The sequence below is a fragment of the Gobius niger genome (assembly GCF_951799975.1).
Source record: "Gobius niger genome assembly, chromosome: 16".
In the NCBI taxonomy this organism is placed as follows: Eukaryota; Metazoa; Chordata; class Actinopteri; order Gobiiformes; family Gobiidae; genus Gobius; species Gobius niger.
The window spans coordinates 26,228,933-26,253,267 of record NC_136867.1 but is presented as its reverse complement, the minus strand read 5'-3'; the positions used below and the strand labels follow the sequence as shown (position 1 = coordinate 26,253,267).

General features: G+C 43.3%; 2 protein-coding genes across 3 annotated transcripts in view; both read left to right on the top strand.

Annotated features, from left to right (window-relative positions):
* Window positions 1-7,954, top strand: part of grm1b (glutamate receptor, metabotropic 1b) — a 39,934-nt gene extending 31,980 nt beyond the window's left edge. The window contains exons 7-8 of one of the 2 annotated variants that reach the window (XM_079573385.1): window positions 2,758-3,685; window positions 6,522-7,954. In XM_079573385.1, the coding sequence (XP_079429511.1) occupies window positions 2,758-3,685; window positions 6,522-7,404 (1,811 nt within the window). In that variant the 3' untranslated portion in view covers window positions 7,405-7,954. The remainder of the gene's footprint in view (window positions 1-2,757; window positions 3,686-6,521) is intronic. The other variant, XM_079573386.1, reaches the window with a different exon arrangement.
* A 6,947-nt stretch (window positions 7,955-14,901) lies between these two features.
* rab32b (RAB32b, member RAS oncogene family) lies at window positions 14,902-19,450 on the top strand (the record flags this gene model as incomplete). The annotated part of the gene is made up of 3 exons (XM_079574224.1): window positions 14,902-15,295; window positions 17,199-17,482; window positions 19,253-19,450. 3 exons carry the CDS (start codon window positions 14,902-14,904, stop codon window positions 19,394-19,396), a joined length of 822 nt encoding a protein of 273 aa, XP_079430350.1. The 3' UTR covers window positions 19,397-19,450.
* Between the last annotated feature and the right edge of the window lie 4,885 nt (window positions 19,451-24,335).

Here is a 24,335-nt window from a genome sequence, read left to right as displayed (position 1 = left end):
AGTAATGTGTTTACCTTAATAAATCCTTTCCGTAGTCCCTGTGGGTGTAATACAAGTGTTTATGGGATGATTGGAGGGTCTTTCATCTCCCCCTGGTGTCTCTGACCAGAAAAACATGTTTGCAACTTGACTGCCACCGGTCCGGAGCCACCAATGCACACTAATGGAATCATGAAGAAGAAGCTAACATGCTAACTGGCAAAGCTAGCTGCGGGCTAACGTCACTTTAAACAGCATTTACAGCCAAGTTTGAGTGAAAAAAAATATTTCCATTGTATAATTGGATGTACAAATATCCCTCTCTCCCTTCGCCTTTCCTGTCAGCGTAGTATTTACTCTCCAAGACAATAAGTTAAAAAAATCGTAACTTGCTACGACACCTGCAGTTGCGCTTAGGGCCTCCAGGGGCAAGGGTTACTTAGTTCTGCTTTAAGAGGTTCAATGCGATAAATTGTGATTCATTAATCCCGACTCTCCCGATTACCCGTTACACCATTGCCGTAGTCGAGCAGCTTCCTCAGCATCCTTAGTAGCCATAGCATCCTCTCCCCGCCTTTTCCCCGACCGGCTCTAGCACCAGAATCAGCACTGATTAAGCCTTTTTAACCAGCTGAAACATACATGGGCCGCAGCGCTCCGGACATTTGGAAGTGGCTGGTTTAGTCTCTCTGTCCAACGAAATAAACGTTGTACCTTCGTGTATCTGCTCTTACCCGCCCTGTTGAAAACCCCTTTCTCACCTGTTCTGTTCAACCGTCTGTTGCACGAAGCATTTGTCCTATTTCCTCTCCCTCCTGTGACCGAGGAGAGGGCCATACATCATCTTCACGTCTCTCTCTCGCTGCTGCGGCCCAGTTTAAAAGCCCTCTGCTGCCAGCTCAAAGACAAACACTTTATTCCCTTCATTTCACTTTGCCAATTCAAGAGGCATTCAACAAGCATAAAGCAGGTGCGCCTCGGCATAATGTAGCAAATAGTGCTCACAGCAAAGGCATTTGTCCTCAATATTGGTTCATTTCTGACACATTTCGATCAAACGATTTGTATTTCAGAACAGTTTCACATCCTTCTTTGCTCACATTTATCACCCGTGCCAGTTTTAAAGCAGTCCTTTGGCTTTGAGATCCATTAAGTCTTCTGTAGTTTATCCCAGAGCGGTGCCCCATCTTTGACTTCAGCTACAGCTACGGCTACGGCCCGGACACAGCTCAGAAAACGGTTATTTATAGTTGAGCTAAAAACCTACTTAGAGACTTCCTGGCTCGGATAAACGTGATTATTTTGTCCTCTCTGTAAAGGCATAACACATGTAACAGGTTATTTTGTTCCTGGCTCTGAACCAGGCTCTCTCGGCGGCTCTTGTTATGCTAATGTGGCCCGCGTTTACTCCTTCACCGTTTTAGAAGTGAGCAGGTTGGTGATTGTTGAGAGTCCATATGTGTAGATGAATCTATCAGTCTACCTCAAGGAGTCTAGTGCCGGGCTGGGTATCATTCACTTTTTTGCGATACTGGTACTTTAAAGGGACAAGCCACCGTTTTTCCATACTGATATATGTCCTTACCTGAGCTTAGATGAGTTGATACGTACCTGTCTGGGAATACATAGGAATACATTGGGCGAGGCCAAATGGGACTATCTTTTGTCATTTGTGTGACTGAGGGTTCAAAGACCAGACAGGTACGTATCAACTCGTCTAACGTCAGGTACGAACATATTTCAGTATGGAAAAACGGTGGCCTGTTGCTTTAATGATACTTGGTTTTCGATACCGATACTGAAATACAGTATTTGTCATATAGAACCATTAAACAGATTAATAATGTTTGAGGTGAAACAACCAAGAAATTTCCTTTAACTACAAAAGGGCGGAAAACACACTTTCCAAGTTTTTCTTCTTTTTACCTAATTTTTAACCCTATTTACCCAATTTTTTTCCCCCTCAATGTTTTTCTTTTTTTCTTTTTTAAATTTTTGCCCGATTTTACCCCTGTTTTTCCCCCCAGATTTATTTTATTGATTTTTTTCATTTTTTTTTTATTTACCCAAATTTACAATTTTTTGCCTCATTTTTTTTTTTTTTCTTTTTCAATTTTTTTTTTTTTTTTCAAAATTGCGAATCTCAAGGGGTCGCAAGGCATGGAGTGAGAGTCCCAAGATAAAGACATGGAAAAAAAAAAAGTAAATCTGCAGGTATTCGTGAGTAAAGCTCAAATTGCAAAGTATACACTGCAAAAAGTAATCTTGAAATAAATAAAATTTTGTTGAAATAAGTAGAATCTAGAAACTAGATGAGAAATCTTAATTGACTCAACTCCCCCGTGCACAGGGCTGAAGACCACGACACCAAGGGGGAGACAGGGGGGACACCATGTGAATAGTAATGAACAGATTTTAGATAAAAATAAATATTGTATCATTAAAACAAAGTCTGCAGTCAGAAAAACTGGAGGATGGCGCTCAGTATACTGTACTTCCCACAGCAGTGTTCCTCCTCTGCTTCTTTAGCCTGAGCTGGGAATTTATTCCATAAAACCAGAGCTTGGAGCTAAAGGCTCTACCTCCTACAGTGATTTTGGAGACTTGAGGAATCACTAGTACCTGAGTTTTGAGAGTGCTCTGGTTGGCTGATATGGAATGATAGCATCTTGGAGATAGATCGGAGCCATACCCTTTAAGTTCTGAACCATTTGGAGGAACCAGGTTGTTCCTAGCTCAGGGGCCTATAGTGTTTATCACTGATCTCTTCTTTTCCAGGCTGTGAACCGATCCCCCTGCGTTACCTCGAATGGGGCAACCCGGAGTCCATCATCCAGGTGGTCTTCAGCTGCCTGGGCATCCTCGTCACCTCTTTTGTGGCGCTGGTTTTCGTCGTGTACCGGGACACGCCCGTGGTCAAATCCTCCAGTCGGGAGTTGTGCTACATCATCCTGGCCGGCATCTTTCTGGGCTACCTGTGCCCCTTCACCCTCATCGCCCGCCCCACCGTCATCTCCTGCTACCTCCAGCGCATTCTGGTGGGACTCTCGGCCGCGATGTGCTACTCCGCCCTGGTGACCAAGACCAACCGCATCGCACGGATTCTGGCGGGCAGCAAGAAGAAGATCTGCACCCGGAAACCCAGGTTCATGAGCGCGTGGGCGCAGCTGGTCATCGCGTCGGTCCTCATAAGCCTCCAGCTGGGTTTGGAGGTGACGCTGATCGTTATGGAACCGCCCGAACCCATCAAGTCCTACCCCAGCATACGGGAGGTTTTCCTCATTTGCAACACGAGTAACCTGGTGGTCGTCGCCCCGCTCGGCTACAACGGGCTGCTGATCCTGAGCTGCACCTACTACGCCTTCAAAACGCGCAACGTCCCGGCCAACTTCAACGAGGCCAAGTACATCGCCTTCACCATGTACACCACCTGCATCATCTGGCTGGCCTTCGTGCCCATTTACTTCGGCAGCAACTACAAGATCATCACCACGTCCTTCTCCGTGAGCCTGAGCATGACCGTGGCGCTGGGGTGCATGTTCACGCCCAAGATGTACATCATCATCGCCAAACCGGAGAGGAACGTCCGCAGCGCCTTCACCACCTCCGACGCCGTCCGCATGCACGTCGGCGACGGGAAAGTGGCCTGCAGGAGCAACAGCTTCCTCAGCATGTTCAAGAGGAAGAAGAACGCCAGCAACGGGAGGTGAGTGCGGTGACGAGGGGGGGGTTTTGAGGCTGCATGAATGTCCCGCACTCAGATGGGGGCAGAGACATAACAAAAAAGGAAAGACAATCTGGAAATTTAAGGGAACATTTGACCTGCCCCCATCTCAGTCGTACTGGATGTCATGATGTCATTTGAAACACAATAATAGGTTGGGTTCACGTTGTTCATGGTCAAATTAGAGGGCAGAGGGCTAGCATAAACTCATAGTCAGGCTGGGCGATTATGGAAACAAAATAATCTCAATTATTTTCCCCATATTGATCGGTCTCGATTTTCGATTCGACACATGGTCCAAATAGCGATCGTGAGTTTTCCTCTTCGAAGGTTTAAACTCTTCATCCCTGTGTGTCCTGTTCCTCTGAGGCTCCCCGTGTGTTTCTGTTTTGCCCTTTTGACGAGTTAAAGGGATAGTTCAGGATTTTTTACATTTTTGTAATTCATGCAGTTCTTATGTTTGAAGAGACAGACATTTATATGGTAAGTCTGGCGTTATAAGTGATTTGCCTCAGGTGCACTGTGGAGCGGGTCAGACTGTTTTTAATGCAGGCTAGCTGATACCATAGAAATGCGCTAGCCTTGAACTAGCCTAGCGCCACGAAACTCTTCAAATATAAGAACTGCATGAATTACAAAAATATCTCCAGGTACCAGCAACACTCTGGAGAACTAGGAAATGAGGCCCTATGTCAAAAATCCTGAAATATCCCTTTAACGTAACATGGTAGCTGATTTTATACGTGAAATCACCAGATCCTCGTGCTGCCACATGTATCATCCTTGCTTCCTGTTTGTTTGGGCCGAGTGTTTCCCTGGGATTGACCTGACAGGCGCTGCAGCAGTGCGCCGTCCATATTTTGATCTGGCCAATTCTTCTCGATTACAACACACCACGCAATTATCGTGATCGACCTTTATTAAAATCTTGATCAGATTAAAATTCGATTAATTGCCCAGCCCTATCATATAGTATAAAATATCACACAAAAGCTTTTGGGATTGTGTTCTTGAAGTCATTGGTTTGGCTTAAAATGCTCCAATTGAGAGTTATTATTATAAAGTTGATTTTCTTACAGGCAAAATACCTGATTTTTTTCCTGGTAATGAAATGAAAAAAAAAAAAATCTTTCCTCCTTTAGTATAAAGATTTTATGCACTCACGGGCTGGTTTTCTAGCATTTCTGTGAAAGTGACCCTGAAAGGTGACCCTGCCAGCTGTGAAATGTGCTTATAAACTCCTTTGCCCTTTAAACAATCAGGATGCAACAAATGTGTTCAGAAAGTTAGTTCACTAACTAACTTTAATTCAGTGGCTTCTTCTTTCATTATTTGCAGTACAAATATACGGCATAAGGTCTTTTAAAGGTGCATTATGTTACTTTTTGTTGATACTCGTGCATATTTGACCTTTCAGTGACCCAGCGGCTGTATGGGTGGTTAGCCTAATAGCCCTATGATGCTCCAGGATCAATTTTATTTCAGGTTTTGCAGGTTTTCTGGATGGAATGCATGCATAACCATGGAAACAGGTCCATCAGCACTGAAAACCTATCAAAAACCTGAAAAACAGTCAGTCCTGGGACTCCTGGAGCATCCTAGAGACAACCCTGATGGAAAGTAAAGGCAGTATGTTAACCACCCATACAGCTGCTGGGACAGTGAAAGAATGAGGTTTACACTCATTTTTGCACAGAGGTTGCTCTCTGCATCCGATTTAATTTTGAATATGCAAAAAGATTCCTTCGCAAATGTTTAGCAGTAATATGTTTGTTTCTTATGAGACATAAAAAATATTGCATTTGGGCGATAAAACAGCATTAAAGGACTTCCTGCTGCTGTTTAAACCCCGAGAGAAACTGCTTTTCAACAGCAAAGTTTTATCAACGATTCAACTTGAACCATATACTCTGTGACCCTAACCTACTATTGTGAGTGAAGCTGCTCCTGAGGCTCATGGGGGACGCTTGTTTCACCTGCACGTCCCGGTCCGTCTGTGCTGTAGTCACTGTTACAGCAGCAGAAGTGGGTCACTCACTCACCCTCTCTTGGTTAAATTAAAACAAGCGTTTCTCTGAGCCCAGGGATCAAGCAGGAGATATTTAACAGAAGCATGTTTGAAGTGCACTTAAGGCATGACAGAGCACTCTGGTAACATTTGAAAATAAAGGTAAAGAAATACTCTTAAAGTTGGGAAGTGCTATCATCAAATGTGTGTCAACCCTTCAGAATTGTGACACAACGCTCTTCCTGGACTAGTTTAAATGAATTTATTCTGTTTGTATTGAATATTAAATGATTAAGAGCAGTGGTTGGAACCTTGGGAACCTGGAAGCTCAGTTTGTTGCGCAGGTGTGAGGGCTGGCCAGCAGGGGGCAGGTGTGAAACAGAGACCTCTCCTTAATCGAGGCAAACTTGAAATCATTTGTATTTTTATGACTGTTCAGAAAACAGAAAATATTCAGCATAGTTTTTTTTAAATTAATAAATATATTTAAAAAATAAATACTTTTTTTTAAAGGCAACAAATAATCATTGAATAATCGTAATTTCAATTATGACAAAAATAATTGTGATTATTATTTTTTCAATAATTGAGCAGCCCTAATTTGTCTATTAGAGTGCATATATGAAAAGACTGGGGTTTCCGATCAAGAATCTTAATAGCCTTTTAAAGCAGACGTTATTACAAATGTTACCAGTTCCTTTTTGCATGCGAACACAAACGCTCTTACTTTGACATCCACACCCCGAGTCCCTCACATTAACAGCCCTGTATGTTTTGTTTTTTTCTTCCCCCCTGTATCTGTGTTCGTAGTTCTAATGGAAAGTCTGTGTCATGGTCTGAACCAGGTTCGCGCGCTCCTCCCAAAGGCGATCACATCTGGCACAGGCTGTCTGTGCACGTGAAGAGGCAGGACTCCAACCAAACTGCCGTCATCAAGCCGCTGACTAACACCTTCCAGGGATCCGCGCTCGAATTCTCCGACCTCAGCACCAAGACTCTTTACAACGTGGAAGAGGAGGACGACGAGGCTGAGCCGGTGCGCTACAACCCTCCTCCTCCGGAAAGCCCTCCTTCTACAGCGACGCGTGGGCAAAACACTTCCACGGCGACTCCAACGGCCATGGCTCCGATCATCACCACCACCACCACCGCTACGATTACCGCCAATAAAGTCAAGGAGGAAATACAAATCATCTCCACGCAGCAGAACAATAACGCGTTCTTGCAAAGCGCCTTCGCCAACCACCAGCCGCCGGAAATGTCCACTTTTAAAAGGAACAGCCCCAAAACGAAGGACTTCATGGCGCTGCCGGAGGCGACCAGGAGCCGGCCGAAGAGCGCGGGAGGGATGCCCGTGTACCGCCAGGCCGACTTCATCGAGCGCGAGCTGAGGCCGCCGGTCCCGTTCCGTCGCTTCGAGCAGGACGACGGCGTGGAGGACGGCGAGGAGGTGGACAACGAGTGCTTCGGGCTGCTGGAGGGGTTCCTGTACAACAACGCGCACGTGCACCACGAGGAGGTCCTGGTGCCGCTGATGCCGCCCCCGTCGCCGTTCCGGGATTTCGCGGGGCCCCCGGCCGCGAACCCGTTTGCCGACTCCCCGGTGTCCGAGTCGATTCTGGTCAGCCATCCCGACGCCACGTACGCCTCGGTGGTTTTCGCGGACTATAAGCAAAGCTCCTCGACGCTGTGAGGGCTGAGCGTCGTCGGGTTTGATAAGGAACAGTAGATAAGGTTCTAGTCACGTGATCTGGAAAGGCAGACAGTAGAAAACAGTGGCCTGATGATTCAGTCATGGTGGCCTCCAAGAGTCCCTGAATCCTTTGTTGTTTGTGACAAAGAAAGTCCCAGGTTTGATTCCAGTGCCATTATCTTATCCTCCTGCTGGGAACTCCAGACCCAGATCCTGGCTCGGATCGTGAGTGAAGTGCACTGCTCTTACTGAAATAAGTGATAGTCTGTAAGATCACAAGATGAAGAGTGAGAAAGAGAAATCTCCAAAGTAAACAATCCCTTCTCTCCTTTCTGATGAGCTATTTGTATGCGAATGTCACGTGACTCCGAGTGGATCCTCAGGAGGCGCTGCTCTTCCTGTCCCATTATTTCCCTATGAGTTTGTAAGGGAGTCTTGTCCAAACAAATAAATAGCTTAAGATTTACATGGTAGGCAGTGGGTTCTTGGTGGACAGTCACAGCATCAGGTTAAAACAATGTAGTTTCTCAGTCATCCAGGTAGTCAGACAAAACAACTGGTGCTGACAGTTTCGTTGTCCATCCGTACAGCCTCCTCAGAGCTGTTACCCGTGGTGACCACACCCACCAGATATAGACTCTGTGGGCGTGCATGGTGAATACCCAGAGACGGCAGATGACGTCACTGGTGGGGTCCAGGCCGTGTCTGGGGTATCCTGTCCCGGGTGTTGGACAGCTGGATCCTGAGTCCCCCTCGTCTGTTGATGCCCGGGTGCATGGATCTCTCATATATGGCCTCCTTGACCCCTCTCTCAAACCACCAAAGGAGTGACCCGTCTCCTCCATTTGCAGGAACACAGCAGAAGTTGGGCCTCATGATCAGGTTTTTTTATTATTATTATTTGACCTTTATTTAACCAGGAAAATCCCACTGAGATTAAGAATCTCTTTTTCAGGGGAGTCCTGGCCCCAGAGGGGAACCTACTGTATATGTTTTAGTAGTAGGGGAAACCAGAGCACCCGGAGGAAACCTACACAGACACGGGGAGAACATGCAAACCCTACTCAGAAAGGCCCCGTCCCTGATGGGAATTGAACCCAGCTCTGAGATTTAAAAAAAAAAAAACTCCTCAATGAACACAGATGTTTCCTGCATCAAGTATTTACATCCAATGTAAACTTTCTAACACAAAGCCAGTGACTTCTCATCAGTATCTCGCTGTCCGTGATGTTTTCTTTATCTATTTGTTGATTTGAGCGAGAGAGGAAGGACACTCGGAGTCACATAGAGCCCATTGGAGCCACTTAGTTTACAAAATGAGGAGAGAGAGAGAGAAATTTCAAAAGTAAATGCTCCCTCGTCACATTGTAAAAGTGATGGCACCAGGGATTCTGATTAGTTGCTGAGAACAGCAAAGGGAGAGACTTACTCGAACTTTCGTTAAATTGCAGACACCGGTGGCCAAATATACTCAATCTATAACACCTGTAAGACATTGAAACTTACAGACTATCACTTTAAACCCAGTGGTATTAAAGGATGGGTCAACTGCAGGGAACAGATAAATGATGGAGATTCTGAAGTCTTTATTTACTTTTCAAATTGGAACAGTATGTATAATAATCATGTATACTTTGCACTGGATTTTTGTATTTATTTATGATATTGACTCATGTATTAGCCTAAGATAACAGGTGCTTGTGTGAGTGAGCGGTCGGTGCTGGTCAGGGTTTGTTGGTGCTGGTTTGGGTTTGTTGGTGCTGGTTTGGGTTTGTTGGTGCTGGTTTGGGTTTGTCGGTGTTGGTTAGGGTTTGTTGGTGCTGGTTAGGGGTTTGCTGGTGCTGGTTTGGGTTTGTTGGTGCTGGTTAGGGTTTGTTGGTGCTGGTTAGGGTTTGTTGGTGCTGGTTAGGGTTTGTTGGTGCTGGTTAGGGTGTGTTGGTGCTGGTTAGGGTTTGTTGGTGTTGGTTAGGGGTTGTTGGTGCTGGTTAGGGTTTGTTGGTGCTGGTTAGGGTTTGTTGGTGTTGGTTAGGGGTTGTTGGTGCTGGTTAGGGGTTGTTGGTGCTGGTTAGGGTTTGTTGGTGCTGGTTAGGGGTTGTTGGTGCAGACTGGTTAGGGTTTGTTGGTGCTGGTTAGGGTTTGTTGGTGCTGGTTAGGGGTTGTTGGTGCAGACTGGTTAGGGTTTGTTGGTGCTGGTTAGGGTTTGTTGGTGCTGGTTAGGGGTTTGTTGGTGCTGGTGCTGGTTAGGGTTTGTTAGTACTGGTTAGGGTTTGTTGGTTCTGGTTTGGGTTTGTTGGTGCTGGTTAGGGTTTGCTGGTGCTGGTTAGGGGTTGTTGGTGCAGACTGGTTAGGGTTTGTTGGTGCTGGTGAGGGTTTGTTGGTGCTGGTGAGGGTTTGTTGGTGCTGGTTAGGGTTTGTTAGTGCTGGTTAGGGTTTGTTGGTGCTGGTTAGGGTTTGTTAGTACTGGTTAGGGTTTGTTGGTGCTGGTTAGGGTTTGTTAGTACTGGTTAGGGTTTGTTGGTGCTGGTTTGGGTTTGTTGGTGCAGACGGGTTAGGGTTTGTTGGTGCTGGTTAGGGTTTGTTAGTACTGGTTAGGGTTTGTTGGTGCTGGTTAGGGTTTGTTAGTGCTGGTTAGGGTTTGTTGGTGCTGGTTAGGGTTTGTTAGTACTGGTTAGGGTTTGTTGGTGCTGGTTAGGGTTTGTTAGTACTGGTTAGGGTTTGTTGGTGCTGGTTTGGGTTTGTTGGTGCAGACGGGTTAGGGTTTGTTGGTGCTGGTTAGGGTTTGTTAGTACTGGTTTGGGTTTGTTGGTGCTGGTTAGGGTTTGTTGGTGCTGGTGAGGGTTTGTTGGTGCTGGTTAGGGTTTGTTGGTGCTGGTTAGGGTTTGTTGGTGCTGGTTAGGGTTTGTTGGTGCTGGTTGTTGGTGCTGGTTAGGGTTTGTTGGTGCTGGTTGTTGGTGCTGGTTAGGGTTTGTTGGTGCTGGTTGTTGGTGCTGGTTAGGGTTTGTTGGTGCTGGTTAGGGTTTGTTGGTGCTGGTTAGGGTTTGTTGGTGCTGGTTAGGGGTTGTTGGTGATGGTTAGGGTTTGTTGGTGCTGGTTAGGGTTTGTTGGTGCTGGTTAGGGTTTGTTGGTGCTGGTTAGGGTTTGTTGGTGCTGGTTAGGGGTTGTTGGTGATGGTTAGGGTTTGTTGGTGCTGGTTAGGGTTTGCTGGTGTTGGTTAGGGTTTGTTGGTGCTGGTTAGGGTTTGTTGGTGTTGGTTAGGGTTTGCTGGTGTTGGTTAGGGGTTGTTGGTGCTGGTTAGGGTTTGTTGGTGCTGGTTAGGGTTTGTTGGTGCTGGTTAGGGTTTGTTGGTGCTGGTTAGGGTTTGTTGGTGCTGGTTTGGGTTTGTTGGTGCTGGTGAGGGTTTGTCGGTGCTGGTTAGGGTTTGTTGGTGCTGGTTTGGGTTTGTTGGTGCTGGTTAGGGTTTGTTGGTGCTTGTTAGGGTTTGTTGGTGCTGGTTAGGGTTTGTTGGTGCTGGTTAGGGTTTGTAGGTGCTGGTTAGGGTTTGTTGGTGCTGGTTAGGGTTTGTTGGTGCAGACTGGTTAGGGTTTGTAGGTGCTGGTTAGGGTTTGCTGGTGCTTGTTAGGGTTTGTTGGTGCTGGTTAGGGTTGTTGGTGCTGGTTAGGGTTTGTTGGTGCAGACTGGTTAGGGTTTGTTGGTGCTGGTTAGGGTGTGTTGGTGCTGGTTAGGGTTTGTTGGTGCAGACTGGTTAGGGTTTGTTGGTGCTTGTTAGGGTTTGTTGGTGCTGGTTAGGGTTGTTGGTGCTGGTTAGGGTTTGTTGGTGCAGACTGGTTAGGGTTTGTTGGTGCTGGTTAGGGTGTGTTGGTGCTGGTTAGGGTTTGTTGGTGCTGGTTAGGGTTTGTTGGTGCTGGTTAGGGTTTGTTGGTGCTGGTTAGGGTTTGTTGGTGTTGGTTTGGGTTTGTTGGTGCTGGTTAGGGTTTGTTGGTGCTGGTTAGGGTTTGTTGGTGCTGGTTGTTGGTGCTGGTTAGGGTTTGTTGGTGCTGGTTAGGGTTTGTTGGTGCTGGTTGTTGGTGCTGGTTAGGGTTTGTTGGTGCTGGTTGTTGGTGCTGGTTAGGGTTTGTTGGTGCTGGTTAGGGTTTGTTGGTGCTGGTTAGGGTTTGTTGGGGCTGGTTAGGGTTTGTTGGTGCTGGTTTGGGTTTGTTGGTGCTGGTTAGGGTTTGTTGGTGCTGGTTAGGGTTTGTTGGTGCTGGTTAGGGGTTGTTGGTGCTGGTTAGGGTTTGCTAGTGCTGGTTTGGGTTTGCTAGTGCTGGTTAGGGTTTGTTGGTGCTGGTTTGGGTTTGTTGGTGCTGGCTAGGGGTTGTTGGTGCAGACATGTACGTACAGTATATTCTGTCAGTGCCTTGTGAAGCGCTTTGAGCGGCTCATGTCATGTGAAAAGATCTCCTTGACCCGGACGCCATCTTGAATTGAACAGGAGTTTCATCAGTTCACTGTTTCTCTACTGTCTTACTGCCATTATGTGCTAAGGCGATATACAAATGTGACGTTAGATTATTATATGAGCTTTAGAACATTACGCTGTTGTACATGTGAATTGTTAAATAGTATAGAGTTTGATAATGGTGAATATTCTGTCTGCATAAACATTCAAGGGGTGCTTCGATAAAGTTTTGCAGCGTAAGTCTAAGCGAAGACAAAGGAAGATGGCGTCGCCCATGAAGCACAAAGAGACACAGCCTGAGCCATTACTGTATCGCAGATGTTACAGAGATCTTCATCAAACCAGTCTTTCACAGAGAATGTCAGAGAAACCACGAGGGATTATGTAAAAGCAATAATCGACGTTCACATTCTGGAAGAACTGAACATTTTCTATATTTAAAGCACTTGTTTAATGCACATTTGAAAGTATTAAGAATATCCAGTATTTCTATGTTTCAGTTTAAATCTGTTGTGTATTTTGTATCTCGGTTTAGGACTCATAAGCTAAATTGTTGTGGGCTATGTTTAAATAAGAAGTCATCACCTGTGTGCTTTTATCATGTGGATATTTAAGTACAATTTGCTAATCGCTCATGTTATTATAAAGGTCTGGATGCAACTAAGTGCAGTTTAAAGTGTGCCATTGTAAACTATAGATTTTAAGGACTGTTTTACTGGAGTCAAGTAAATATTTTTTATACTTTTGTCCCCTGTTTTTTATGGCAAATACGAGGCCATAGTTTTCTCTCATGTGTGGTTTTGATTCGAGTGTGAGTTCCCATGTTATCTCCATGAATGTAACCAGGGGAAAACAAGGAAACCAGGTCCAAAAACAAATAACATTTTGGTGTGACATCTTTTTGACTAGGGGAAGGTCAATCAATATAAATGGACTCAACTTATACTTTTTTACCTTTATCTGGCCCAAAGCGTTTTACAGCAAAGAACCAGTCACCTATTCACTCTCTCATTCATACACCAGTGTGCACAGACACTGGAGGCAAGGTGGGGGAAGTGTCTTGCCCAAGGACACAACGACTATGGGCACCTGCAGGAGCTGGGTTTCGAACCCATGACCTACACTGCAAAAAGTAATTAACTAGATTAGTATAAACATCTCAATTTGAGCATAATAATCCAAATTTTAGTTGTTTTGACTAGGTAAGTTGTTCTTGGGAATTTTTCCTAGATCATTTCACTTGTTCTGAGATGTTTCTGACTCGTTTCAATGCATTTCGTTCTTATTTCAGGTAATTTTCTTTGGGGTAAGAAAATTGGTCTTATCTCATTGGCAATTTTACTTTCTTATTTCAAGCGAGATTTACCTTAGAACCAGTTTGAAATGTCCTCAAACAAACAAAGTAAACTTGCTCCGATCAGGAAAAATGTCTAAATTAGCGAAAAACGCTCAAAACAAGAAACATTTCCTCAATTCAAGTCATTTAAGACAATGCTTGATATTTACTTTTTGCAGTGTACCGATCATGAGACGACCCGCTCTACCACCTGCGCCACAAGTTTAACTAATTACAAATAGTAATGTTATTCCTCACATCGACCAAACCGGGTGGTCTTGTGGTCCTCTTTAGGCTGCCAGACTTAAAGGGACTATACAGAGTTTGGAAATGTTAAAATTAAGTATTTTCCTCCCCCTACATGTTCCAGCCATGTCCTAATGTGTAGAATGAGCTCAGACCTGTTCACCACAACTGCCTCTAAAATCCTGCACTGTCACTCAGAGAGTTGTTAATTCGGGTCTGAAGTGCCGTCATGCACGAGCTTAATATAGGAGCTGCAGTTACACGTATGACCTGAGGTGGCAGTAGTGAGTATAAAAATAACAACTGGGCCGCACTCAGTAGAGGTCAGATATATAACTTCACCTCTGTTGTATTAAAGTTAGCAAATTCAATTATGCTTTTTAATTGAATATGCTTAAAGCTTTCTATTAATAGATTTTCATTTATTATTTACACATATTCAATTATGGCCACAAAAAAATAAAACAATAAAATTTGGCATTTGCAGCGGGCCAATTAAAAGTGGGCCGCGGGCCGCAGTTGGCCCGCAGGCTGTAGTTTGGACACCCCTGATCTAGTCCCTTTTAAAGCAGTACTAAGTAACGTGTTTATCTTAATAAATCCTTTCCGTAGTCCCTGTGGAGGTAATACAAGTGTTTATGGGATGATTGGAGGGTCTTTCATCTCCCCCTGGTGTCTCTGACCAGAAAACCATGTTTGCAACTTGACTGCCACCGGTCCGGAAAAAGCAATACACACTAATAGAATCACGAAGAAGAAGCTAGCAGGCTAACAGGCAAAGCTAATTGCGGGCTAAAGTCACTTTAAAGAGTATTTACAGCAACGTTTGAGTGAAAAAAAAATATTTCCATTGTATAATTGGATGCGCAGTAACCCTCTCTCCCTTCGCCTTTCCTGTCAGCGTAGTATTTACTCTCCAAGACAATTAATAAGTTAAAAAATCGTAACATGCTACGACACCTGCAGTTGCGCTTATGGCCTCTAGGGGGAAGAGTTACTTAGTACTGCTTTAACTAAGTATTAATAAGGTACCAATAAGCATTAATAATATGCTTGTACACACACTGCTTATTATACTTTTATCTGTTAACATACTAATATGCTTTTTCATAGCCAACCCTTAACCTAACCCTAACCGTAACCCTAAAATGATTACTAATGCTTATTAATACTTAATGAGCACACCTTAAGGCCTATTCATACTCCACAAGACGCGAGAACTTTGTGGAGTATGAATAGGCCTTTAATCTAAAGCGATACCATACTTTTTTTTAACTCTTACTTGAGGAAATATTTGGGCCACTACTACTTGAGTAAAAAAAAAAAAGTAATAGTACACATTTAAGTAACCTAATAACTGCAAGATGTAACATACAAAAATATACTGACATGAATGACAAAGTTTTCAGCCACATTGAGTGATTTAAAGTTTGTGTTGTCACTAGTTTAGTTCAGGTTTAGTCTTGGACAACATTGCGCAATGAAAGGGTTAAGTTTCAGACGGAACACAGTGTTCACAGTTTTAGTGCTTAAGATTGAAAGTAAAACTGAGAAGAAGTCACTGAAGCAGCAGCACGCGCCCTGCTTCCGTCACACTTGTAAAAATGTGTCTTTTACTGCTGCAAAAGTCATAAGGCTGACGGCTGCGGACGGAGAGGACATGGCGGGCAGCGGCGTGGACGTCTGCGCGGATCATCTGTTCAAAGTGTTGGTGATCGGAGACGTGCGCGTGGGCAAGAGCAGCGTCGTCCAATATTACGTGAAGAAAACCTTCAGAGAGAACTACAAAGTCACGATCGGAGTGGACTTCGCTTTGAAGACGCTCCAGTGGGACGCGAGGACCGTGGTGAGGCTGCAGCTCTGGGACATCGCAGGTGAGTGTTTGTCCTTGGAATAAGTTCTCCGGTGTTGTTTTTATTCACGCGTGAGAAAACCTGCATGTTCAGTCCTCCCCAGAGCGAATGTCAGGCCTATAACCGGGAAGGCAACGTCAGGTCCGAGAGCCAAATCCGGCCGTGCAGCGTAGAAGCTCTGGCCCTTAAAGGAATAGGCCACCGTTTTTATATACTAAGATATGTTCTTACCTCACTTTAGTCGAGTTAATATATCCCCGTCTGGTCATTGTCCGCGCGCTCTGTCACGCAAACGGAGCACATACGCAGCCTCTCCCATATGTGACATAGCTCCGAAAAAGCTCACGATAGAAGCTACCAAGCTCTTCCACGTGTTCCCTATTTAAATAAAGTTACGTGAAGTGTTTTCATGCGAAGTATATTTACACAGAAATGTAACGTGTCGATTTTATAAGCAAATAAAAAGGGGGACTATATTGTGAGGCGTAATGATACGAGGAGCACAGCGTCCGCGTAGTAACTCCTAAAGACTTCCCCCCGCTCACTTCCGTCAATAACCTTTAGGAGTTACTACGCGGACGTTTTGCTCCTCGTATCATTACGCCTCACAATATAGTCCCCCTTTTTATTTGCTTATAAAATCGACACGTTACATTTCTGTGTAAATATACTTCGCATGAAAACACTTCACGTAACTTTATTTAAATAGGGAACACGTGGAAGAGTTTGGTAGCTTCTATCGTGAGCTTTTTCGGAGCTATGTCACATATGGGAGAGGCTGCGTATGTGCTCCGTTTGCGTGACAGAGCGCGCGGACAATGACCAGACGGGGATATATTAACTCGACTAAAGTGAGGTAAGAGCATATCTTAGTATATAAAAACGGTGGCCTATTCCTTTAAGAACCCCTTAACCCCCACCTGAACCGAGCACGTTTTCTCCAGTTTGGCCGAGAAAAAAGACAAAAATATGACGAAAAAGAGACAAAAATATTACAGAAAAATACAAAAATGTGATGAAAAAGGGACAAAAATATGGCGAAAAAAAGACAAAAATGTGATGGAAAAAAAGAAAAAAATATGAAGAAAAAAAGACAAAAATATGAAGAAAAAAGACAAAAATGTGACAAAAAAGTAACAAAAATATGAAGAAAAAAGACAAAAATGTGACAAAACTATGAAGAAAAAAAGACAAAAATATGAAGAAAAAAAAATGTGACGAAAAAGCGACAAAAATGTGATGAAAAAGGGACAAAAATATGAAGAAAAAAAGACAAAAAAGTGACAATTATATGAAGAAAACAAGACAAACATGTGACAAAAAAGTGACAAAAATATGAAGAAAAAAAGACAAAAATGTGACAAAAAAGTGACAAAAATATGAAGAAAAAAGACAAAAATGTGACAAAAAAGTGACAAAAATATGAAGAAAAAAGACAAAAATATGAAGAAAAAAGACAAAAATGTGACAAAAAAGAGATAAAAAAGTGAAGAAAAAAGACATACATTTGAAGGAAAAAAAGACAAAAAATTTGACTAAAAAGAGATAAAAAAGTGAAGAAAAAGAAAAAAATGAAGAAAAAAAACATATGTGTTTCAAATGAGGCGTTACACTGGCCTATAAGCTGTATGAGAGGGGGGGGGGGGGGGGGGGGGGAGGGTTGGTCAAGGTTCGGAGTCAAGGGGGAGAGAGAGAGACTCAGCCATGGCATCCTCTGACTTCAAACCAAGTTGGTTTTCTTCTTTGTTCATCCACAGAGAGGAAAACTTTCACATGTTTTCCATTCGAGCTGCACAATATGTATCGCCAAATTATCGTTATAGCATTATCCATATCGCAAGAAGCCTCAGTAAATCACAACATCACTGAGGTATCCATGACGACCCCTGCTGTGAATGAATCCACGTGTGTTTTGCTTTTGGAGGCCAGGAGCAGACGAGGAACATGTCCCGAGTGTTTTACAAAGGGGCGCGAGGAGCTCTGGTGGTGCTCGACCTCACAAACTGCACCACGCTGAAGTCTGCAGCTCTGTGGAAGCAGGACCTGGACAGTAAAGTGTCCCAGGACAGTGGAGAGCCCATCCCCGCGCTCCTGCTGGCCAACAAGTGTGACCTGCTGGAGCAGAGGGAGAGGGACAAGATGGCGCCCTCTCTGGACGAGTTCTGCAAGGACAACGGGTTCACGGGCTGGTTTGAGACGTCTGCGAAGGTGATTTTTCTCTGTCGTGTCAGCTTCAGTGTTTTCATGGTGTTTAAAGTCAATTCTAAAACGCACAGGGAGCCAGTAGTGGGAGTGGGAGACAGTTTCATGGTCTATGCCGGCGAGGAGGGAGTTACAGTAGAAGAGTCTGGAGAAAATGAGGCTGTTGGTGACTTCAAGGAGATCGAGGCGAGTGAGTTTAGGCTTTGAAAGTGAGGTGTGAGTCAAAAATGATGCCCAGGTTTCTTGCGGAGGGAGGGGGGCCGAGATGTTGTAGTAGAAAATGTGTCCACGTGAGGAAATTCATTTGCAGTGAGTAAGAACACAGACATCTAACATATAAAGCGCAACAGGCCTGAGCTCAAACCACGACCAGAATCAGAACAGATTTTAATGCCATTGTCAGTAAACAAGTTCACGGACTAGGAATTTTCATTGGTGCAAATGTGCAACATAAAGCTTGGTAGAAATGAATAGTAATATGCTTTAACTGCTTAACCCTCACCTTAACTGAAGAAGAAGGAAAGACAAAGCAGCAAAAAAACATCAAAAAAGCTAGGTTAAAGCAGTACTAAGTAACTCTTGCCCCTAGAGGAGATAAGCTCTACTGCAGGTGTCGTAGGAAGTTACGATTTTTTAACTTATTAATTGTCTTGGAGAGTAAATACTACGCCAACAGGAAAGGCGAAGGGAGAGAGGGGTACTGTGCATCCAATTATACAATGGAAATATTTTTTTTCACTCAAACTTTGCTGTAAATACTGTTTAAAGTGACGTTAGCCCGCAGTTAGCTTTGCCCGTTAGCCTGTTAGCTTCTTCTTCGTGATTCCATTAGTGTGTATTGCTTTCTCCGGACCGGTGGCAGTCAAGTTGCAAACATGGATTTCTGGTCAGAGGCACCAGGGGGAGATGAAAGACCCTCCAATCATCCCATAAACACTTGTATTACCCCCACAGGGACTACGGAAAGGATTTATTAAGGTAAACACGTTACTTAGTACTGCTTTAATAATCCGTGAGAGTAAATACTACACTCACAGAAAAGACAAAGGGAGAGAGGGATATTGTTCATCCAATTACACAATGGAGATAATTGTTTTCACTCAAACTTGGCTGTAAATACTTTTTAAAGCGGTGCTAGCCCACAGTTAGCTTCGCCCGTTAGCCTGTTAGCTTCTTCTTCGTGATTCTATTAATGTGTTTTGGCGGCTCCGACCCGGGTGGCAGCAAAGTTTCAATTAAAGGGGGAGATGAAAGACCCCCCCAATCATCCCATTAACACTTGTATTACCCCCAGAGGGAAGACGGAAAGGATGAATTAGTACAGCTTTCATAGTTCAGAGGTTATAACTATAAAGCTATAAGGACACGCATAAAAATAGATTCAAATAGTTAATATGCCGGTGCTTCTGAACATGAGCGATGGCCATGCGTGGGTTGATGAGAATATCTTCAGATTCAGCGCCATCAATCTTTTCACATCATGAAAGTGTTCTAGGCTTCCGGGGTCGTTTGCTCTCAGCATGAGGGCAGTAATATGTTAGAAAGACCTTCTCTTCTCTTATACACCAGGGCTTGAATTTAAATTTCTTAAAAGCTTACAATCCATACCACCAACAACCCCGTCTTCGCGATAACGACCATCACATGTTTCCACAGTTTGAACCTTGAACCCTGTGGACACGTGCGTCTCATAAAAGCGGCTGAATAATTAACGGCTCTGCTCCGAGCTCCACAGATGCATAAACAACGGACTAAATCACCGCCGTCTCTCCGCAGGACGGCATCAATATTGAGGAGGCGGCGTCTTCCCTGGTTCAGCAGATGATGGCGAGCGGGGACGAGAACCGGGACGAGCGGAGGAAAGGCGACGTCGATCTGGGAAGGAGAACGGGCCAGAGCATCGTCGCCCTCTGCTGCTGAGGAGGGGGAAGGACGGCTCTGTTTCCAAAAAAGCAGACTCGTAGAACTTGAACAGTCGGTCATAGTGGCTTTTCATCTCTCGTCCGATGAGTCCAATGTTCTCTTATAGAGGCACCACAACTGCCTCTATAATCCTGCACTGTCACTCAAAAAGTTGTTAATTCGGGTCTGAAGTGCCGTCATGCACGAGCTTAATATAGAAGGTGCAGTTACACGTATGACCTGAGGTGGCAGTAGTGAGTATAAAATGGCCAACTTGCATCCAGCCCCTTTTAAGGTGAGATGCTGCAGGTGAATAGGGAAACATGTTAATTTTAGTGATATCAATATGAGACTTTTGCTGTAGATTACAGACATAAATATGAGGGGGAATTGTATTGCAAGTTTTTTGTCATTTAATGTTTTCATATAAAAAATAAGGCTTTTTATGCCTCAAAATGCCTAAAATTTGAGGCATAAAATCTGAATAATGGATCGAGCTAGTGTGAGGATTTATTTTGTTGTTTTTTTTGCGAGGAAATTAATCTTCCCAATTGGCCTAAGGCTGGGATTTTGAGGTAATTTGTCCATTGTCAATTATATCGTCAAATATATTGTTATCGTGATATTTCTTTTTCATATCGTGATATAGATTTTAGGCCATATCGCCCTGCCTTAATAGATGCCTGTAGGTGCAGTTGATGTGGAGATGTTGTCGCATCGATGTGATAAAAATACATTGGCCCTTGAAATGACAAATTCTTAAATAAATCTTTGGAGAAACAATGAATCAGTGCAATAACGAATCAGTTTTAGAAGATTAGGGTTTATTTTTGTTTCTTGGGGAAAATGTATATGTTTTGGCCACCATTTTGAAACACTTTGGAGAAGGAAAAGTCTAAACACATGTGCATCATGAAACGGCTAACAGTTTTATTAGACAGGGAGCTATTCTGATGTAAAGGAGGTCGACTCGTATCGGTTTGGAAAGAGCTTAGTTTGATCCTTGAAATGTGGAGATAAACATTTCGGTGAAAATCAGTCACAATTGGATCTAGGGCTGCTCGATTATTGAAAAAATAATAATCATGATTATTTTTGTCATAATTGAAATCACGATTATTCAAACGATTATTTGTTGCCTTTAAAAAAATCCATCATAAAAGTGACAAAAATCCATCAAAAAAAGACAAAAATCCATCATAAAAGTGACAAAAATCCATCAAAAAAAAAAAGACAAAAATCCATCAAAAAATGGCAAAAATCCATAAAAAAAGTGACGAAAATCCATCAAAAAAAATGACAAAAATCCATCAAAAAATGACAAAAATCCATCAAAAAAGTGACGAAAATCCATCAAAAAAATGACAAAAATCCATCAAAAAAAGACAAAAATCCAGCAAAAAAGTGACAAAAATCCCAAAATTAAAAATTAGAAAAAAAAATTAGAAAAAAAAAATTATAATCGATTTTTTGCGATTATGCTAATTTTGTAATCGTTTATTGTTGTAATCGAAATCGTAATCGAATTTCGATTAATTGCACAGCCCTAATTGGATCGTATTTCATTTATCTTTCGTTGCTGACTTTTGCTTATCATTTTGAAACCATAAGAGGCAGAGACTTGCTGTTTTTAGTTTTGGAATCTGCTGACTTTTGTCTCTGAATCACCAACTAAACATGAATGTCCTGAATGAATTAGCCCTATGCCTCTAATACAGTTTCATCATAAAACCCCATATACCTGTAGTAAATATTTAAAAATGTTCACTGCGGTGTTACACACTTCCCCGGAGGTGTAGATGGACCGGGATTAGCCTTTTTGAAAGCTTGAATAAGACTCTTAATGAATTCTGTGTCATATTCCGTGTCATGAGAGTTACTTTCTCGCTCCGGTCCGGCGTCCTGCACTTGGCCCCGTCCGCGCTTCAGGGATCTGCTCCACATCTCGCCCCAAAATTCTCTCCCAGCGTGACCCAAAGTTCACCCCCTGCCCCCTGCTGTCCAACACGCCTCACCACACAACGTCGAAAGTCTCAGGTCGACGTTATCAACTCGTCCGACCAGCTTTCCCCGCTCACCGACCGCGGCGTTGTGTTGTTGTGAGAGGTCAGTTTACCTTTTGAAGCGAATGTAGCCGGAGGGGAAGCAGAAAGCAGAAGGAACACACTACGTCTAATAATACGCCTCGTCCTAGATATTAAGACCTCGATTCGCAGCTCGGACTGGCCCCAATACTTTACAGCAGAGACAAAATCCCAGTGTCTGTGCGCGCGGATTTATCGCCGGGTTTTCAGACAGTTGAATGTGTCAGTGTCCCTTTCTCAGATGGAGCCAGAGCTGGTGATACGTGGCACTTTTATGAGACAAAGCCAAAATGAAAAAGCCATGAATACTGAATTAGATCATGCATAATACTGACAAAGATCCATTGTTTCAATCACTCCATAAAATCTGCTTTTAGCCATTGTCTGCCCGTCTCTAAAAGTGAGTTTTAAGAAGCGACGACACTGATGGTGCCTTTTCTCCTCAGTCAGCTCGTTCCAAAGCTGAGGAGCCCAGACTCAAAACCTTTCAGTCTTTTCCAGTCTGATCAGGTCGCCTTTTGCCCGGAGGTTCGACTTTGGAACAGCGAACAGAGACCCACCTAAGGATCTAAAGCAGGGGTGCCCAAAGTGGGGCCTGGGGGCCAAATATTTGGTTGGCCCGCCAGAGGGTGACCTACTTTTGGGCAGCGTCTGGTTAACTCTCTCCCATTCATTCTCAATGGGAAAAATTTATGCTGTACACTTATTGGCCAGCAGCGTCAAATTGGGGCGCTGTTTCACTCCTTTCGCAAAGTTAAAGGGGGGGTATTATGCAAAATCGACTTTTTGAAGCTTTACATCATGTTATTATGTCATTCCCTCATTAAAAACATGCCTGAAGTGTTGCCTTGGCACATTCACGTATTTTTGAGTGATCTGTAAAAACTCTGATGGCAGCCATTTTAGGGATAGGTTTGCCTGAGTCCTCCTAGGAACGCCCCCACCTCCTGGAGACGCCTCCGAGCTTTCGTCACCAGCCGAGTAACCAACCACTGCTCCTCAGCAGAACCCCCTCCCCACTGATGCCACAGACAGCGTGTGGAGGGGGCGTGTCGGAAAGAGTCAGAGGTTCTTAAAGAGACAGAGGCCTATTTCAAGACATTCACTACAGCCATTTTGAGAGAGACATTTTATACAGATATTCTAATTTACTGCATTTACAGACCAACAGAAGGTTTGGTCATCATTGTAGTGTGATATAGACTGGTGCTGTGTGGCTGAGAAAAGCATAATACCCCCTCTTTAAGAAAACACTGTTGTTTCCAGTTTTCCAACTTTTATTGTATAGGTCGTTGACATCAACAAAGGTACATGTTAAAATTGACTTGTAAAAGAATTTATGCTGAACTGACACTTTTAAAATACTCTAATGTGGCATTTTCTTAAGAGTTAAATGAATGAGGTAAAGTCACTGTAGATAGGCTACTGTAAAACTGTGTTGTTTACATTTTGCACAATGTTGCTACAATTGTTGATCTTGTTCACCTAAAACTAGGATTTGCCATAGATAGACTCAAATGCAAATACAGTATATACCGAAAAAAATAAAGTAGCCCAGCTAGCATTATTTGCAGTTTTATGTGTTTCACGCTTGACATGGGCGTATTTGGCCCATGACCCACTGGCACTTTGTCATTTTGGCCCTCGGAGACAAAAAGTTTGGGCACCCCTGATCTAAAGGTCTGTCTCACGGAGTCTCCGATATGTCCCCTGACAATAAGGCGAGTCTCCAGGTAGTCGCGGTGAAAATTAACATGTTCGATTTCAGTGTAGACCACACGGAGACTTGAAAAAGTCTCGGCATGGTCTCCGAGAGGTCGCCACGGTCTCAAGCAGATCCTCAACCTGTGAGACGTCTCTGTCTCCGAGACCTGATACCAAGGGGATCTTAAAGAGTTGTGTGGAGGCTCTGACAGACGCTGCAACTGGTTCGAATCAGGCAGATCTTGTCGCAAATGCATTATTGATAATGACCTATTTTATGCTCTCTGCGCCGTGTAACTTGTCCGAATGAATCTCTCATGAATTCAGGTCAAAATGAAAATCACAGTTTCATCAGACCTCAAAACACAAGATTCCTATTGCAGTAATGTTCCTTATTGGTTGACAACAGCAGATCCACTGGCTCCTCTGTGAAACCCAAATCCTTTACAGCGTTTATGAGCTCGTTTTACAACTTTCAGGAGGCAGCGTCGTCAACTAAATACAGAATTATTTGTATATTAATCAAGTGTTGTCTTCAAAATAAAGTTAAAATACAGTCAGATTCAAGTCTTTTACTGTGAAAACATCATTACCTACACAAACATTTGGAAATAGTTTATACATTTTTAATAACTGGTGCCAATTTAGTGCAAATACAGTCATAATTGTAGAAGCTAATAAAGTGTAATATCCACAAATGTTCATATATTTCAAAATAAATGTCCAGATCCAAAAAATAAAGGTTGTAGTAAGTTGCCGGTATGCTAATTGGTAACTAGTGTAGTTTGGTGCCACTACAGTGAAAATTGTAAAAGCTATTGAAGAGTAATATACATACATTGTTATATTTTGGTATGGATTTCAAAATAAAGGCCCAGACCAGAAAAATGAAGGTTGTACTAAGTTGCTAGTTCGATATTTGGTAAATAGTGTAAATTTGGTGCCACTACAGTAAAAATGTAGAAGATATTGAAGATTATCCATACATTGTCATATTTGAAATGTATATAAACATATTTGTTGATATAATTTTCAAAATAAAGGCCCAGACCTAAAAAAAGATAAAGGTTGTAGTAAGTTTCTAGTATGATAATTGGTAAGTGGTGTAAATTTACTGTCATTACATTGTTATATTTTTGTATGGATTTCAAAATAAAGGCTCAGACCTG